Here is a 19667-nt window from a genome sequence, read left to right on the forward strand (position 1 = left end):
CTCCAGTGCATTGCTTTGCCCAGGAGCCTTCGCAGCTGTTAAGACGGCCCTGCTTTATCTCTCTCCAAACTTTGATAAATCTTCCCCATAGTCCCTACTTTAAGGAGCCAGAAGGGAAGAACTGCTACTTACCCTTACTCCACTCACCCAGTGATCACCCAGTAACCAGATTGGGTGGGGTGGGAGTGCAGCCGACATTACACCTCTGCAGGAACCGCATGGCGACAGGTGGGTGGCCAATTAAGGCTGACACCCTAGTAATTTACAGATGGTGCATGGTTTGGGGGTCATTATAGATATTCCAGCCACCCGCTTGTGGCAACACTGCCTTAAACCACACACCATGGGACATATAGTATGTGTGCCGTATGTAGCGAGTACAGCCTAAGCACAGAGCATACTGGGGGCACTAGCTGTAGGGTTTGCTATATAGAAGTCACTGACACGGTTACTTATTACCGGTGGATCATTGTGCCGTACCTTTGCAGTGGGCATAGGGCATGGTGATGGTGTAGTCTTCATCACGGCTCAGGAAGGTCAGTCTGGCCTTGCCATCTAGTATTGCAGAGAGGGAGTTCCCTATAACAGAAGACAGTGATGCAATGTGTCAGCGGCGGATCCTCTGCATTATACCATCCATCAATACATCACTCAGACGAGGACATCCGCGCCACTAGTAATCTGTAGCCACATTGCCCCTAGAGGCTATTCACACCTCAGAATAGGGATCACTGATCCTTACATAGAACACGCATTGTGGATGCATTGTTCGCATTCATTTACTATCCAGGTTCCTCATGAATTAAGTGTTCTGGGGGTACATTCACCATAGGGATCAATGATCCTTACCCTGACGTTTCCCCCGGCTGCATTATCAAGTGTTATAATATATAGCATTGTTTTCCCAACTCCTTTAAATATTGGATGCTGTATTTGCATTGTGTCATTGGGCAGATGTAACATGTGCAGAGAGAGTTAGGTTTGGGTGGGTTATATCGTTTCTGTGCAGGGTAAATACTGGCTGCTTTATTTTTACACTGCAATTTAGATTTCAGTTTGAATACACCCCACCCAAATCTAACTCTCTCTGCACATGTTACATCTGCCCCCTCTGCACTGCACATGGTTTTGCCCATTAATGTGCTTTTTTGGTTTGCTAACAACTCTGAATTCGGCCCTACTGTACGTTTCCATTTCATCCCTTGGAGAGGATTTAATGGAGAGTGTGATACAACGTAACCTGACCGGGAAGATCTGTTAATGGAGAATATTTTTCCTTTCGCACTTTGACATCCAAGCTGGTTTTCATCTCTGCAATTTACCCGAGACTGTCAGAGTATGTGTGACAGAGGCTTTAATACGCCTTCCATTAACCGTTACATGGTGAGACAGCGCCCCAGACTGATCTATAATCCTGGAGGTCAGCAAGTCTACAGCTCTACAGTATATCTGTCACACATGGATATGAAAGAGCCACAGAATATAGTTCTAGGGGCAGTAGCGGATCTTGCCACGGTCAAGCAGGACTTTTGCCCAGGGCGCCACCTTCCGGAGGGCGCCGCACCATGGCAAGATCCGCTAGTGTGCCCCCCGCTGCCGCTGTGTCCCCCGCTGGTCCCCCCGCAGTGAAGGGAACTAGACGCTATCCGGCTAGTTTCCCTTTTTGCAGAGGACCTTTGCTGTCCGGTGCGCGATGACGTCATCGCGCACCGCACAGCATTGTGGGACTGGCACAGACGCTAGGGGTCATGATTGACCTCTAGTGTCTATGCCAGGCCTGGCCAACCTGTGGCTCTCCAGCTGTTGTGAAACTACACTTACCAGCATGCACTGCCACAGTTTTAGCAATCCCCAGTAGCAAAACTGTGGCAAGGCATGATGGTACTTGTAGTTTCACAACAGCTGGAGAGCCACGGGTTGGCCAGGCCTGGTCTATGCTGTGTTATGGGAGAGACGTCATGACGTCTCTCCCATAGATCCGATGAGAGGAGCGGCGGCGGCGGCCTGCAACTGCCGGGACTCGGAAGCAGGGATTGTAAGTATCCTTTTTTTTTTTTTTTTTTAAGCGGCGCTACTGGGGACACAAATGGCGCTACTGGGGGCACAAATGGGGGCACAACTCTACAGGGGGCGTAACTGACCACGCCCCTGTATGAAGCCACACCCCTATTTTCCGCCCAGGGCGCCACAAGGGCTAGAACCGGCCCTGTCTAGGGGCCACTGCAAGATCAATTAAACCAGTCATATTTGGCTCACATACAGGGGGAGTTGTATCAAGCCTTGTCATTTAACTAGCACAGTCTTTGAAATGACGGTCAAAGCTGGTTACTTTGCTCCAAGTCTTGATATATCTTCCCCACAAATTGTAATATATAAAGGGAATTCATATCTACCAAATAATAAAAGTATATTAAGGTTATGTTTCTAATGCCTTTTGGTGCAAAAAGCAGAATGTTGTACAGTTGATTCTAACCTATGTACTTGTGAGCTGAAAATTTCAGATTTATAAAGAGCTTGAAGAGATAGCGGCCTGAGCTCCTGGATTACTACAATAGACTACAGCAGGCAGCCGAAGCTCTGGTGAGCTCTTTATTCAGAGAGAAATGTGCTGCAGCTCCCCGCAGAACATCTATCAATGCGTTCTGCAGGAGAGCTGATAAATGTCAGAAATAGCTGTAGACATTTCCTTAAACCGCTTTATCTTGTTCCCAACAATGACAGCTGAGGCCTTGCAAATCTATTGGATAATACGTTTATTTTCTCCGCAGAACAGCCCGCACAGCGCACACATTATACAGCCTGCAGCATTAATATGTAACTATGCATGCACAAATGCAAACACGGATGTGATGTATTGCTCTAATCCTACCGAATGCACATTCGTATTCTAATTTATACCGAATATACATTCCCATTATTACTCTGTTCCCTTCCTCTACGTCTCTCACAGAAAGTCCCAGAGTCAGCCGGAAATCTTTCTGCACAAAGCAGCGTTAATAGGAATCGCTCCCTTTGTGTACGGCATGAAAGGATCCGGTACAACATACCGCACAGTTGGTGATTATTCTAAGAGGACGTTTATCTGGTGTGTGCTGCTGACAAGACAATTCCTCTGCTTATGTTTGCACTCCTGAATAATAACAATCTCAGTGTATCTTGCAGCACGCAGCTTGGGTGGGTGGGTTGGGGGGGGGGGGGATAGGCAGGTGCCTCCTTAGCTTCTTGGGAGGCAGGTAAAGAACGCTGCCTGGCTGCTCTGATTGTGAATTGCACGCTATCAGAGTGGCCAGGCAGCATTTCTCAAAAATTTAGGTTTCTCATAGTCGTGCAAAATTAACGAAAATAAAAGGGGGTCAAACATTTAAGCTAATTGAGACTTTTTTTTTCTTTTCATGATGTTAGTTTATGGATGATGATTTAGAACATATGGAAAAGTTTATCTGCCATGAAAGTGTTCCGTCGCCTAAAGACAGAGCACGGTGCCAGTAGTCAGGAGAACGCAGCTCATCAGTCCCTCGGAACCAGCGACGCATTATCACTAAGCCACCAGCACGATAAGCAGACGGCTGAAATATGTATACCGTCTTGGCACGGGTTTCTGTACAGGAGCTGTTTTGGGTTCTTGCAATTCAATAATCTTCAATTAGCTCAATGACTAAGAGGGAGATTTATCAAGCCTTCTAAAGAGGATGAGTGGAGTTGTTGCCCGCAGCAACCAGATTCCCACTGTGATTTATCTAGTACACTCTATAAAATGATCGCTGGAATATAATTGGCTGCAACTTCTCTACTTGTCTTTCTCTGTACGAGGGTTGATAAATCTCCTAGAAGCGGTTATGTGAAGGTCAGTCAGCCAATATTAGTTGCAATACACCTACACCCAGGGTCACCTTAACGTCTATACACACTGAGCAGCTGCCCAGGGCCACACAATTCTAGGGGCCTCCGAACGTGGGTGGGCGGTGGTCCCATAATCAGAGCGGTGAGGCAGCATTCTCTACCTGCCTCCCAGCTGCAGCCAGACAGTGAATGGCAGCCAGCATGTTGATTGGTGGATGGCTGGAGCTATCCAACAATCAGAGTGCAGCATTCTTTACCTGCCCCCCAGCCTGCAGCCAGACAGTGAATGGTAGCCAGCATGCTGATTGGTGGATGGCTGGAGCCAATCAGAGTGCTGACTGCCATTCACTGTACGGAAGCCTGCGGAGAGACCATGCAGGGCCGCATGAGATTTTTGTTAGGTTGGTTCCGCGAATGGGTGATTAGGGGCTACAGTGCATTGTTTGACATTGGAGCAAAGATTCCCAAACTCTGCTAATGCAGTCCAGGTTTTAAGGATATCCATGCTTGACCCCAGGACGTTAAATCAGAGTGACTGAATAACTAAGTCACCTGTGCTCGAACATGGATATCCTTAAAACCTGCACGGTTATGCCAGAGTTTGGGAACCTCTGCATTAGATAGTTCCACATTTTGAGAAATGCAGTCCTGGGGCAAATAAAGAGAAGTCTTTGTTGTACCCCATATCAGCCAATCACATATTTGCCTTTCAAGGGCCCTAATGGAAGCAGCAATGTGATTGGCTGACAGGGAATTATAAAGGTGGCGTTATTTTCTCCTACATAACTGTACTCTATTTCCTCAGCTGCGCAGTGAGAGCCAATGAGAAGATCAGACTGACGTCTTATTCTTCCTACCATAAAACCTGGATCTGGCCAAAATGCTCCCAGTGATGCAAAACCCGTCCTTCCTGTTGCTGACATGGAACGCCGACACCGGAGGGTGATGACTTACCTGCAAAAAATGCATGTTTTATGTGTTAATAGGAGTACATTGCACATACACTGATTCACATAGAGGCAGGAGTGAGGAAATACTTCATACCACCTCCCAGCCACGGACCACGACTTTCCAACACATTTCTCATGCCGCTAGTCTCCACTGCAATAGCAGCTTCTGATGCCGCCAGTCTCCACTGCAATAGCAGCTTCTGATGCCGCTAGTCTCCACTGCAATAGCAGCTTCTGATGCCGCTAATCTCCACTGCAATAGCAGCTTCTGATGCCGCTAGTCTCCACTGCAATAGCAGCTTCTGATGCCGCTAGTCTCCACTGCAATAGCAGCTTTGTGCATACAATCGGTAACGCATGCGCAGTTGAAAGAAAAAATCAATGCTCCGGCCCAGGCCCATAGTGGCATTTAAACCAAGTGTCTAGAGCAGGCTTTTTCAACCAGTGTGCCGTGGCACACTAGTGTGCCGCGACCAGTTGCAAGGTGTGCCGCGGAGCCAGAGCAGCTTCCTGCACCTTCAGAGTGCACTGTTGGCCCAGGCTCTTCTAAGAGGATCAGTCGTGCTCCGGCCGTGACCTATCCCTTGAAAACGGTGTGATATCATAGGTCACGGCCGCCGCGTCTCACCACCCAGCCAGCCCACCTGCCTACATACACATCTTCCAGTTTCCACCTGCATGCACAGCTTTCCTTGCCAACCCACATCCACACCTGCCCGCCCGCCCGCTGCTCAGTGTTCGCAGAACTCCACTATGAACAACGCCCGCCACTGAGGGACAGGGAGGAGAACAGCTGATAATAATATTTATTTTATTTCTCCTGTGGGGAACAATAGGATTTCAATAGGATTTATGTGGGGAGAGTAAGAATTTATGGATTTATGGGGGGAACAATGTGATTGATTTATGTAGGGAGCAACATGATTTATGTGGGGAGCAATGTGATTGTTTTTTCTGTGTAAGCCAATGTATGTGTGGATTTTTTTTTTACTGTGAGGGCCAATGTGTGTGTTTTTGTTTTTTTCTGTGGGGAACTGATTGTGTGCCTTGGCAATTTTAAAATATTGTTTGGTGTGCCGCGAGTAAAAAAAGGTTGAAAATCACTGGTCTAGAGTATGATGGATACTCTTCATAGGGGATGTGTTCAGGATCTCGGCGGTCAGAATACAGACGGCGGGATCCCGACAAACCCTGAGGGTAAGTACTGGTTTTGGGATTAGGACTAGACACTAGAGGGAAGGTTAGGGTTAGGCTGCAATTGGTCAGGATTCCGACCACACTCTACTGAATCTCAATAGGTTAGAAAAATGCATTTAATTATAATAAGAGCCACCTATCAGCAGTCATTGTACACACATTACAGATACAGGTTGAGTATCCTGTATATAATATTGCACGCTTTGCTGCACCCAGATATCACATTGGTTATACTACATAATATTGTAAAAAATAACATAGCTCCAAAGGATAGACAAGACAAATTAGGTCCTAGATCCAATTATATCAATTAAAATGCTGTCAATAAAAGAAAAAAAAAATCCAGTAAAGGACGATATACAGTGCAAGGTATACGGCTGATTAGCCGCCAGCGCGCCTGTCACCCACTGAATGAAGAACGGACACATTTACCTGCTCTGCAATGTAAAACGTGTGACTATTAGTCTGAGGGTGAAACCAGCAGCAACGGAATTTCTCCCCCAATATGGAGTTATACGGCTTTTTTATTCCCTGTAAGACAGAGACATTAGAGAGAACAGTACGGGAAGGACATTTCATCATTCGCTTTTTGTTTCCTCGTTACAGTGGCTGGAGCCACCAATCCTTTTACATTAGAAATCTTTGTGACAACAACACAATTTACCTTTGTACTGCTTACTTTATAATTTTCATGTGTATTTCTTTATTTTATTTTACTGTGAACAGGATACATACTGTATGTACATGTTATCCCAATACGGAACAAATCTAATGCTTAGGTCTGCAGTTGTGAACAGAATACAATTTACATCAGAATACATTTTAGCACACTCAGCCACAGGATTATGTGGTAAGTACATTGCTATCTATGGGGGTCATTCCGAGTTGTTCGCTCGTTATTTTTTTTCACTACGGAGCGATTAGTTGCAAACTGCCCATGCGCAATGTACGCAGCGCGCCTGCGCCAAGTAAATTAGCACAAAAGTTTGGTATTTTACTCACGGCCTAACAAAGTTTTTTCATCGTTCTGCTGATCGTAGTGTGATTGACAGGAAGTGGGTGTTACTGGGCGGAAACTGGACGTTTTCTGTGAGTGTGCGGAAAAACGCGAGAGTGTCTGGAGAAACGGGGGAGTGACTGGGCAAACGCTGGGCGTGTGTGTGACGTCAAACCAGGAACGAAACTGACTGAACTGATCGCCATTTGTGAGTAGGTCTGGAGCTACTCAGAAACTGCTAAGAAATTTCTATTCGCAATTCTGCTAATCTTTTGTTCGCAATTCTGCTAAGCTAAGATACGCTCCCAGAGGGCGGCGGCTTAGCGTGTGCAATGCTGCTAAAAGCAGCTTGCGAGCGAACAACTCAGAATCACCCCCCATAGTCAGACACACAATAACGGTCAGCAGTAGAGACAGACTGTCCACTAGGCCACCTAAGCTCCTGCCTATGGTGCAGATTTTCTAATGCATTTCAGGTGCACTTTATTTAGATAAATGGATAGATTAGGGGGAGGGCATTGTGGGATGGATCTCCAACTCATATCTTGCCTAGGGCACCCCCAATGAGGTTCTAACTCAGCTTTGTTCAAGTGAAATTTATTTCCAAATACAAATATCAGTTACAATTAAACCGATCAATTCACATCCAGTTTCAAATACTGTGATAAAATAAGGAACCGTATTCTTACCTTTGGCTTCTTATAAAACCCTGATAAATACCATTTCAGAACGTGCTTCATACGACAGTAAGGGTCGTCCTCAACAGCCGCCCTGAAACCAGAGCAGATTTACTGCGTAAGGGGTAAGGTCACATGGGGCGAAGGGCACTCCGAGCAACAACTCCAGCCTACAGTGTATCTAGTGCAATGGCAGTAATATATAATATATGCACACATATATACAGTAAGTGTGTGTAAGTATCCATCTATCAGAGATGGGACCAAATGTAAAAAAAAAAAAAAAAAAACACACTACATCAGGGGCCCGAATCAGAAGCGGTTGCAATGCTGATTCTTTTCAGTGACGGAACTGCGAGGCATTGCAAGTGAAGCAGCCGCCCACAAGTGAACAGAGACTCCCAAAGCCATTGCAACTAACTATCTGAGGAACTGCTTAATCCATCAAAGCCGCAGCGCAAATGCGAGGAACAGACTCAGAGTGCCTCCGCAGCAGTGTAGAGTAGCCGCAGGAACTGCGATGCTGGTGCCATGTTTTGGGTGTATAGGATTGCAGTCGCATGCCAAGACGCGCCCTGAAAACAGTCACAACGCGCCTGCGTTTTTGCAGAAAATCCTATTACCTCTCCCAAACAGCCTCTTCCCGTCAATCATTGCAATTTAATATTTGAGCTAGGACACGCTCCTCCCGAATCAAATTCTCTCTGCGCTTTTTACTTTTGCCCCACCTGCCGTGCAACTTGCTTTTACCAAGGTGCAAATCTGCGCCTGTTTTGGCTTTGCTCCCGCTTCTGAACCAGCCGCTACGTGCGCGACAGCCTTATATAACCCCCTGTGAGGTAGAATTGTTATAATGCAGAGTAGAAAGAGATTCTTCTGCATCCTACTATTTTCTGATGACTCCACAAAATGTATTTGTGCTCCAATTAATCGACGTTCACTTCTCTTTGCAATTAAAGTTTTACTTCATAAAAGTAAATGAAGAGGCGTCTAAGATATATATTAGAAGTAGTAATGCACTGCTAGCTATGTGCGTTTTACCAGGCAAGCAGAAAAACTGCAAGACTTGTACTTTCCCGGCCAGCATTGCTATTCTGTTCTGGAAGGTGCTAATTCTCTGGCTAATTTTGGGAGAGAATCCAGCAGAGCTACAGTAGGTTATAGAAAATGGGCTGTAAAGAGGTGTCCGCCGGGAATAGATCTGCTGCGCGCGTTCTGCCTATTCTCCTGGCATAGAGTATAAATAGGCTACAAGCCTGTCAGAGAAATGCCTGTTTGATAGATTACCATTAATAAAACATACACACTTGGATAAATTCCAGCTTCAAATGGTAACAAGACATCTATGAATACAGAAATAACATCTGGTCCACAGAGGGCAGGTTGTTCTGCAATCCTTACTAGTGCTTACTGTATATGGAGATAGTTATTATTGGCCTGTAAGCATATAAAATGTACTGTACTGGTAAACTGGAAGAAGGAATGGTGGAGAAGGGGGGAGTTATGTTAGATATAATGGAAACAATAGCTATAAAAGGTGTTACTTTCTCTCTCCTGGGGTAATGACAGATATTGAACTGCAATAAATTAAAAAAGGAGAGCAGTGTGGGGAAGGTGACATACAACCTGTTCGCTACGCCAAATGTGTCCTCTCCCCTATGGAGTACAGCAACATTTCCATATTTCACACAGCCCGATTGGGCATTATGCCAAGAGAAAACTGCATTATGCTTTCAAGAAGACAAATCACGAGACTTGGAGAGTAAACAGATACCGGCTCTTCCGACAACCAACTTATATCTTCACTAAATCACCCTGTTACATTTTACCTTCTGCCCATTAATGCTCAAAAATGAGGAGAGAGATACATTCACTTTACCCAGATTTCTCAAACAAGTTCTTACCAATTATCCATTATTTATTATCAATATTTATTTTAGGATACATTTTACAGATTTATGCGCCCATTGAATCTGTGGGAGGTGTCGTTTGTATGCCATATGCTACAGATTGAAGAGCACAGCTCTACAGAAAATAAACTGATCATTTGTTTCATAATCCATTGAAATCATTCATGTCCTAGAACTACAATAATGGCTTCAAAACAGATTTCTCTTAATCCCCCCCCCCCCCCCCCTTCCCTCCTTGATTGCATACTAGAGCCACTGAGCAGATGAAAGCGATGGAGGGTTAAACATTTTATACAGATAGATACAGGAGGTCATCCGGCAGCACTCAGGGAAGTAATGTCATAGACACAGGCTGTGTTACGATAGTCATAGGAGAATGATCCTGATGAAAAGGACATTGCGTTAAACGTCATAGCACAGCCCGTATGCCACCAGCTGACCTTCTATTTATGCGCTTTACTGCACAGAGGGCAACGGGAATAAGATTCTGACTGCTGACAGTGAGTGCAGAGAAAGTGTCTCATGTGTAGTTGGTAGCAATATAGGCAGAATTTAAGCTAAAAAATAGCACATTGGCACCCATATGCGGTCTCACAAGATCAGCACATTTAAATGAGCACATAGCTGTAAGTGCGTGTGACCCCCTTTGTCAGGGGGGTGATAGGCTGTGTGGGGAAGGGGAGTCAGTTTAATACATTTGTTTTTTTTTTATCACACATCACTGGAACGTCCCAAAGCCACCCCAGAACAGCTAGGCCTACTGACTGCATTTGTGCAAGCGCCCCCTGTACTGGGGTCACGTTTGTGCATCACTTCTCCTGCACATTCTGCCTCTCCTGGGATAAAGGGCTGTAACCGTCAGATGCCAGCAATGCACCATTTGCACTTATGTGCGTACTCTTTGCACAGTTTCCACAACCTGGCGTAAGTACAGCAGCTCAGTGATTGGACCAGCGTGTGCAGAAAGTCTCTATGTACCCAGGTCTTAGCAAAACAGATTTCTTGAGAGCACTCATCTCGTCCTACAGAAAGCTTCAACTATAAAAGGGTTAGCGCACTTCTAAGGAGAAATAAATACTAGTGACGATGAAGAACAGGGACTGGATTCACCTTCCGGGCAGGACAAGGATCCGATGCAGCCGGACGCGTCTGCATTTACATGTGATCAGAGAGATGGTTCCACAATTCAGTGACATTTCATAGTGCAATCAGATAGAGCAAATACAATGCAGTGAGACATCTGCTATTAGTCATTCAGCCTTTAATAGACTGGCGGACTGTAATCCGGACAAGCAAATGCCAGCCGGCCTGTCTGTATAAGGCCGGGCATTAATGAGAAGTATCGTCTGTCCTTAGTGGATGGGCAGTAGAACATATTACACAATCCTTTAGATATAGATTTATATTGAACCGAGGGGAAGGTGCGCAGGAAGCAGACTGTACAATACCCGGGAAGCCACAGCCCCCCTCTGCCCATGATAATGCAGAGCAAAGGAGCTCTACAGCAGGAATCTTCAACATGCCGTCCTCCAGCTGCTGTGGGACTAAACATCCCAGCATGCCCTGCCACTGTTTTATCATGGCTTAATAAAAATAAATAAAAAAACCTGTGTATGGGCATGCTGGGATGTCTAGTTCCACAGCAGCTGGTGGGCCCGCACGTTGAATACCCCTGCTCTATGGTGATATAGGGTTATATCATGGCAATAGGATGCAGATTATTGGTAGGTAGACAGAATATATATCACTACAGTACAGGTAGGTCTTCAGGGCTTTTTGTGGCCTTATGTTTATGGTGTGTTGTTAGGAGGAGTTTATAGTGAATGATCAGACAGCGGAAGGTGTGTGGTATGTTGTTTTGCTTTTGTATTTCACTCTCTCCAGCAAACAGTACATGTAACTGATGATACATAATCAAATATTGTTACATTGTCTATTATGCAACCTTTGTAGTTTAGTATTAGTCAGTTTATGGTTTAATGTAGGTTAATGGTTGTTGTGATGTGGTGTAATGGTTTATGATGTGACTGAATAAAAGGAGCCCTACAAATTACACGGACAGCTTCACCTTGGACTGCACCTGGCAGTGCCACAGACTGTGCGTCAGGTGGCAGTAGTGAGAGCGTTGGGGGCTCCTTGGCTATAATTTGAACAGTTGATTTTTCTCTGAATAGGAGTATAAACCTTATTATCTTTAGTTACTTAACTTGTGTTCTCATTTTCTTACATTATTGGAAGTAATGGTCAAATCAATATCATTATTTTGCACACCAGCCAATATTTAGCTCTCCAATGACTAGATAACTATAAGTACTTGTATCAGCATGTATACACCCCGGAGCGCGCCATTTGTCTCAGAACATAGATTACTACACCAGTTCCACAATCCCAGTATGCGCTGGTTGGAAGCTGCAAGAATGATGCCAATGGTCCCTCTCCCTGGTGTAAAAGGCCCCTTGCTAGCATGCTTACGAGCAACTCTGCAGAGACAATAATTCTAAAACACGCCTATGTGCAAACACCCTATTATCACCCGGCTACTGTGCTGCGTATGATTCAGCATCACCTGATCTTAGGTCTGCTCAGCTACAGGCCTTGCGAAAACGCACAAAGTACATCTCCAAAACCAACTTGCGTTTATCACTGCGCCAGCCCCAACACGTCCCAACTGGGACAGTATATAATAGTACCGATGTGCAGTAAGGGATACCTCCAGGGTGGTACCCAATGAGGGCAGCATCACAGGGTACTCACTGGGAGAGGATGTCCGCGTGATAGTAATAGTCTGACAGTTTATTCAGGAATGAGCGAGGTTCCAGGATAAAAGTCGGCAGGACGACCCTGGACAGGTCCATCCCAGGCCTCATCTGCTTCAGCAGCGTCCACATGAGACTTTTGTTTTCATCAGAGACCGTCTCCGTCTGCGACGCTTCTCCAATCTACCGGGACAACAGGAAGACAAAGAAACAGTAGCTATGCTTAGTAAGCCTGGCACACCGACCGGCTGCTGCCCTGCGTCATCCAGAATGTTGCAGTAGAGATTAAGGGACAAAGGGGGAGTTGTATCAAGCCTTAGAGAAAGCTAAAGTAGTTGTCCAAAGCAAACCAGTCCTTTTCTGTCATTTCAGAGGCTGTGCCAGATAAACTCCCCTTTCTCGCTCTCCAGGGCTCAATACATCTCCCCATTAGCATGTATAAATTAGAGGCCACAAGTCAAGAGCTTTCCACTGTCCAAAATATTTATGGGCTTTTGATATAACAGAGTAACCAATCATACCTCCCCAAATTCCTCGTACAGCTCTTCCATGTAGGTGGTGCCCTCCCTGTCCAGCGAGATATCTCCGTGCAAGTCGGACTGGTCACTCTCGCTGGTTTTCCGATTGTGCTCATTTTCCGACTCCTCTATATTATCTTTTTCTGACTTGTCAGAGAAGCCGTCGGTTTCCTGGGCAGATTCATTGAGTCTAAAAAGGTTGGTTACAAAAAAAAAAAAGTCTCTTTATATTTGATAAAATTTAGATGCGACTGTATACAACCACCCAAAGAACACCAGTGCACCAGGAGACCAGAAACTTCATCCACAGTACGGCTATGAAGATTTTATACTCTACAATGCTCTCGTGTCCGGAATCAGTTAAATAAAATCAGATATTTTGCAAATGCTGACACCCTAGTTAGCGAGTCAGAGCCAGGAGGGCATAACTAGAAAATAATGGTATCACCATAGTGAGAGAGTCAGAGCCAGGAGGGCGTAACTAGAAAATAATGGTGTCGCCCCAGTGAGCGAGTCAGAGCCAGGAGGGTGTAACTAGAAAATAATGGTGTCGCCCTAATGAGCGAGTCAGAGCCAGGAGGGTGTAACTAGAAAATAATGGTGTCGCCCTATTGAGCGAGCCAGAGCCTGGAGGGAGTAACTAGAAAATGATGGTGTCACCGTAGTGAGCGAGTCAGAGCCTAGAGTGTGTAACTAGAAAATAATGGTGTCGCCCTAATGAGCGAGTCAGAGCCAGGAGGGTGTAACTAGAAAATGTCATTGCCCCAGTGAGCGAGTCAGAGCCAGGAGGGTGTAACTAGAAAATAATGGTGTCGCCCTAATGAGCGAGTCAGAGCCAGGAGGGTGTAACTATAAAATACTGGAGTCGCCCTAGTGAGAGAGTCAGAGCCTGGAGTGTGTAGTTAGAAAATAATGATGTCGCCCTAGTAAGCGGCCGTCCTGCACTTACACCTACCCCAGGCACTTCCCCTTCCCCATACTGGGTGCAGAAGAGCCATTAAAAAACAGATGTCCCAATAGCATACCCCAGACTCCCATGAAACGGATCTCTTGCGTTTACCATATAGCCACCCAGTTGACAGAGAAACGCACATTTCACGGGCAGAGTGTACAGTCCGCACCTTCGTCAAGACACGTATGCATGGTGCGGCACACTGCTTTTGGACTAATGTGCATCTCAGAATGAGGCCTACACCGTTTACTGTATTCCTATTGGGTGGTCCCCATTACGTCCAGATGCCATCTTGCTTCTGCCGGGTCCCAATCAGCTCCTGATCCCCCCCAGTATACAGGTCAAACTGAAAGCGGCACATCACACCGGTGATTTAATATCTGGGAGTGGACAGCTCAAGAGGAATACAGCACACATTGGGGTAAATTTACTAAGGTGGGAGATTTTTAGAACTGGTGATGTTGCCCATGGCAACCAATCAGATTCTACTTACCATTTATCTAGCTGCTTCTAGCAGATAATAGATATAATCTGATTGGTTGCTATGGGCAACATCACTAGTTCTAAAAATCTCCCACCTTAGTAAATTTCCCCCATTGTGTTAGAAAGGAGCCGCTTTCTGTAAGGAGACTGTGGTGATTGGGGTCACACTTTGTTGACCGTTGGCATCATTACGGAGGAACAGACCCCAGTAAGGGACCTACATTGGTCCTCCATGCCTCCGGTCCATATAATTGCAGCTTAGGCCTTTATATCTACACCACAGGGCAGTGAGGGCCTAGACTACATCTGATAAAGGTCAGCTAGATCCGGCTGCAGACCAGCAGATGTACAGGGTGCAGCACTATATGCACATATGGGAGCAGGAGGACAGACACCGGGGCTCGGAACTTACTGGAACAGCTCCTGCTCCGAGATAGTGGAGGCCTGCAGCAAGGTGTAGAGGCCGGTGTGGCTGACGTCAGGCGAGATGATCACGTCACCATCCTTCCCTTGCTTGGGCAAATTAATCTTGAAAAGACTGGAGCAGCGAAGGGCTAATTCCAGAGCATCCATCCAGCATCGGCCTGAGAAACGAGACACATTAATGAGGCGGAGGCTCCGTAAGGTATTATAGGGGCTTATACACTGTAAGATCAGCCCTGGCAAAGATTGGAGAATAACCCCAATCAGATCTAGCACAGTCAGTACCGCTACGTACAAGGCGCAGTCACAATGGGATTAGTTTCCACAATGGAATAGATAGATAGATAGATAGATAGATAGACATCCCGCAGAACTCTAGGATAATGTTTTATTGTGGATATCGCAGAGGACACAATCATTCGCTTATAGCGATTTTCCCATATTTAGGATTTGTGAGCGCTACACACTACAGTAACTGCGACAACTAGACACTGCTTTGTGTTACAATTCTTATCCTCAGCTTTTATTTATAAGGTGCCGCACAGCGCAGCGTTGTACATAGGGGCCTCAGACATTATTTACATAACAATGAATACAGAGATCGTCTACTGACAGTGTTAACAGGTTATATAAGAAATTGCACAAGTGAAGACAATCCTGAGAACAGGAGAATACATGGACACAGATAACCAGGACAGTAAATGCACGCATCACACAGCATACAGAAATAATATCTGACTGCAACAACCAGGACGACAGACATTAGACATAGGGCAGAGGGCCCTGCCCGTCAGAGCCCACGTTCTAGAGGGAGAGGGTGATGAGAGACAATAGGAGCTGGAGGGGACATCGAGCTGGGGAAGGTGATTGGCTGAGGCGGCAGGAGGGTGGGTTGAAGTGGTGAGAGGGGAGGATGTGTAGTACCTGCCAGTGCCGGACCTAAGCCCCAACCCCAGATTTAGACTCCGCCCCCACTGCTGTCTGCCTTAAGCCCCACCTCCTATTTCTGCCAGTCATAACAGGGCATCGGACAGAGAGAGGGACCACTGCGTGAGAGCAGCAGTATCCGGTGCCCAGCGATAGGGGGATCCCCACCTTTATACTCTAGAACAGGCCTGGCCAACCTGTGACTCTCCAGCTTTTGTGAAACTACACACTCCCAGCATGCTCTGCCAGAGTTTTAGCATTCCCTAATAGGACAATTGTGGCAAGGCATGCTGAGACTTGTAGTTTCCCAACAGCTGGAGGGCCACAGGTTGGCCATGTCTTCCCTAGAAGAATAACGCCAGGTGTGAGTCTCGGGAGAGGATGGAGAAGGGCGAGTGGTTGGAAGCCATGTGGCGTGCTTAGAAGCCCCTCATTTCACTGCTTTGCTTCACATAAACTGTTTATAAGCGGACCTGGTGCCCAATCTGCACTGCACCGGCACCTATTACCCCTGTATTAGACACCCACTGGCACCTGTGCCTCACCCACCACCAGTGGTACACCATACACAGTGATATTAGCAGGCGGTATACAGATGAAGTAGGTAAGGGCAGGGCAGATGGTGAGATGAGGGGGCAGGGAACAGAAAAGGTGAAGTAGGTAAGGGCAGGGCAGATGGTGAGATGAGGGGGCAGGGAACAGAAAAAGTTAAATAGGTACGGGCAGGGCAGATGGTGAGATGAGGGGGCAGGGAACAGAAAAGGTGAAGTAGGTAAGGGTAGGGCAGATGTGAGATGAGGGGGCAGGGAACAGAAAAGGTGAAGTAGGTAAGGGTAGGGCAGATGGTGAGATGAGGGGGCAGGGAACAGAAAAGGTGAAATAGGTAAGGGCAGGGCAGATGGTGAGATGAGGGGGCAGGGAACAGAAAAGGTGAAGTAGGTAAGGGCAGGGCAGATGGTGAGATGAGGGGGCAGGGAACAAAAAAGGAAGACCGGACAGAGAGTAAGGACAGGAATAGCAGTCAGTGGAGCGTGGTTAGTGCTACGTGGTAGCGCAGATGTATAATATTGTGGCCATCAGAGAAACGGAAACAAAAGTTAGGCCTGCTATTAGGCCCAGATTAATCAAGCCTTGGAGAGTGAGTGTTAAATTGCACGGAGACAAAGTAACAACCAATCAGCTCCTAACTGCCATGTTACAGGCTGCGATCGAAAAATGACAGGAGCTGATTGGTTGGCACTTTATCACCGTGCAAGTTATCACTCTCCAAGACTTGATAAATCTTGGCCTCGTGTTAGCTGATAACAATAGTTACAAGGCAAGTTTTTGTAAAATTATTTATTTTCCGCGCGCATTGCAGACGCCTAATGCGGGTCACTGAGCAATCCTCTCCAGCCGTCAGCGCCATAGAATGTCTACTTTCAGGAAATCTTTGCTCCCCCCCCCCCCCCCCGTAAAGTGACCGTTAGAAACTGATTAGTTGGTACTTTATCTCTCTCCAAGGTTTGATATCTCTCCTCCGGTGTTTTTTCCGATGTGTGCTAGTACTGTATGTGTCTTGACAGCCAAAAACAGAAAGGCTTTGTGTAACAGATTAAGGGGCCTATTTACTAAGCCTTTGGATGGATATAAAGTCACTGGAGGTAAGTACCAGCCAATCAGCTCCTAACTGTCATGTTACAGGCTGCGATCGAATAATGACAGGAGCTGATTGGTTGGCACTTTATCACCGTGCAAGTTATCACTCTCCAAGACTTGATAAATCTGGGCCTCGTGTTAGCTGATAACAATAGTTACAAGGCAAGTTTTTGTAAAATGATTTATTTTCCGCACGCATTGCAGACGCTTAATGCGGGTCACTGAGCAATCCTCTCCAGCTGTCAGCGCCATAGAACGTCTACTTTCAGGAAATCTTTGCTTTTTCTTACCCGTAAAGTGACCGTTAGAAACGGATTAGTTGGTACTTTATCTCTCTCCAAGGTTTGATATCTCTCCTCCGGTGTTTTTTCCGATGTGTGCTAGTACTGTATGTGCTTTGTGTAACAGATTAAGGGGCCTATTTACTAAAAGCCTTTGGATTGATATAAAGTCACTGGAGGTAAGTACCAGCCAATCAGCTCCTAACTGTCATTTTTTAAACACAGCCTCTGGCATGGCAGTTAGGAGCCGATTGACTGGTCATTTAACTCCAGCGACTTTATCTCCACCCAAGGCTTAGTAAATAGACCCTTTAATGAAGACATCGGATCCTGAGGCCTACGCGTCCACCCAAAACATTACCTATCATCTATTAAGAAACGTTTGCCCCTCTCTCTATACTAAGGTCGATGAGGTAAGAGGCACCTGGGGAGCAAACGCCTCCCCTACTGTACAAGTGACCAGAATCCTTTATTTGTGTTTCTATGAAATCATTTATAATCAGTCAAGATGGAGGAAACGCATAGGGGCCTCCATAACGCCTTCCCGTGACCGCAGTCCCTGCACCCACCGCTACGTGCGTCACCCAAGCTTACCATCCGACTCTGAGGCCGCCCGGAATATTAAGTGGCTGCTGGGTAGAGGTAGGGTGATGGAGCCGACGTTTTCCCCTTTAGGACCCTGAAAGACACAGGAACAGCATTCGTATGTAAGACAGAATGTACAGTCGCAGCTGCATTTATAGCGAGACCTTTCCGGCTGGTTATACGGTGCGACGTCTCTTGCTGCATCCTCTTCCGTCACATACCTAGGTTATGACTTTCAATAAAAACTTTTTTAAAAACAAAACCCAATTCATATAGTAGCTGGCGATTTCCAGGGTCACCTATGCAGATGTGGGGCAAGTGGTTATATTGCTGCGTCTATACGCAGGGCTGTGCGTCAGCATTACAAGGTCACATAACCGTTCAGCCTCAGCAATGTGCATTAAGCAACATTTCTTCTTACTGTCTATTCATGGTAGAGGCAGCCTGGCCCAGATTAACAGTGGGATGGATGGAGCTACAGCTCCAGGCATCCACATAAAAATAGGCCCACCATCAGGACAGAATTATGACCAGCTGACCTCACGGGGGACATAGGTCATAAGTAGTAACATTTTATTCGTAGTTTACTCACAAAATGATGCGATTTTTGTATTTTTATGTATTTAGGGATACAGTAGAGCCGGTATATAGGGGGGCGTACACACCAATGTGGCTCTAACCACGCCCACACAGTGCTGGTCACACCCATGTGACCCTGGCCACACCACACTGGCCACGCCCATGCGACTCTGGCCACACCCATACAACTCTGGCCACACCCATACAACTCTGGCCACACCACACTGGTCACACCCATGTTGCTGGCCACACCAGTGGTGCAAGTGTGTGGGTATGGGTACGGGTGGGTACGGCGTACCCGTAAGAATTTAGCCGTGGGTACGCCGTACCCACACCGATGGGCCGCCGCTCCTCTTCCCTCCCTCCCTCTGCTGCTCCCCGCCGTTCCCCGCCGCTGATGTGAGGGAAGAAGAGCGCAGCCTGCGCCTCTCCTTCCCCTCAGTCTCCGGCGGGTGTCTCAGTTTAATTCAGTGCCGATCGGTGAGCCAATCAGAGCTCGCGGTGCGAGCTCTGATTGGCTCACGGATCGGCACTGAATTAAACTGAGACACCCGCCGGAGACTGAGGGGAAGGAGAGGCGCAGGCTGCGCTCTCCTCCCCTCACACAGACAGGACGGCAGCGATGAGCAGGGGAGGAGGGGGGGACACACATGTATACCTGACACTGGGGGATATCTGGCACTGGGGGGGCATGTTATACCTGGCACTGGGGGATATCTGGCACTGGGGGGGGGGGGCATGTATACCTGGCATTGGGGCATATCTGGCACTGGGGGATATCTGGCACTGGGGGGGCATGTATACCTGGCATTGGGGCATATCTTGCACTGGGGGATATCTGGCACTGGGGGGGCATGTTATACCTGGCACTGGAGGATATCTGGCACTGGGGGGGCATGTATACCATGCATTGGGGCATATCTGGCACTGGGGGATATCTGGCACTGGGGGAGG

At 46.9% G+C, this 19667-nt stretch overlaps 1 protein-coding gene across 6 annotated transcripts in view; it reads right to left on the bottom strand.

Moving 5' to 3' along the window:
- The window catches only part of OSBPL5 (oxysterol binding protein like 5), a 157630-nt gene that overhangs the window by 20364 nt on the left and 117599 nt on the right, over positions 1–19667 (bottom strand). For all 6 annotated transcript variants that reach the window (XM_063946331.1, XM_063946328.1, XM_063946329.1 and 3 more), the window contains 8 exons: positions 18144–18228; positions 14693–14864; positions 12849–13035; positions 12326–12510; positions 7674–7755; positions 6420–6518; positions 4698–4794; positions 481–579 (listed from right to left, as the gene is read on the bottom strand). In XM_063946331.1, the coding sequence (XP_063802401.1) occupies positions 481–579; positions 4698–4794; positions 6420–6518; positions 7674–7755; positions 12326–12510; positions 12849–13035; positions 14693–14864; positions 18144–18228 (1006 nt within the window). The remainder of the gene's footprint in view (positions 1–480; positions 580–4697; positions 4795–6419; positions 6519–7673; positions 7756–12325; positions 12511–12848; positions 13036–14692; positions 14865–18143; positions 18229–19667) is intronic.

This window comes from Pseudophryne corroboree, chromosome 11 (assembly GCF_028390025.1).
Source record: "Pseudophryne corroboree isolate aPseCor3 chromosome 11, aPseCor3.hap2, whole genome shotgun sequence".
Classification (NCBI taxonomy): domain Eukaryota; kingdom Metazoa; phylum Chordata; class Amphibia; order Anura; family Myobatrachidae; genus Pseudophryne; species Pseudophryne corroboree.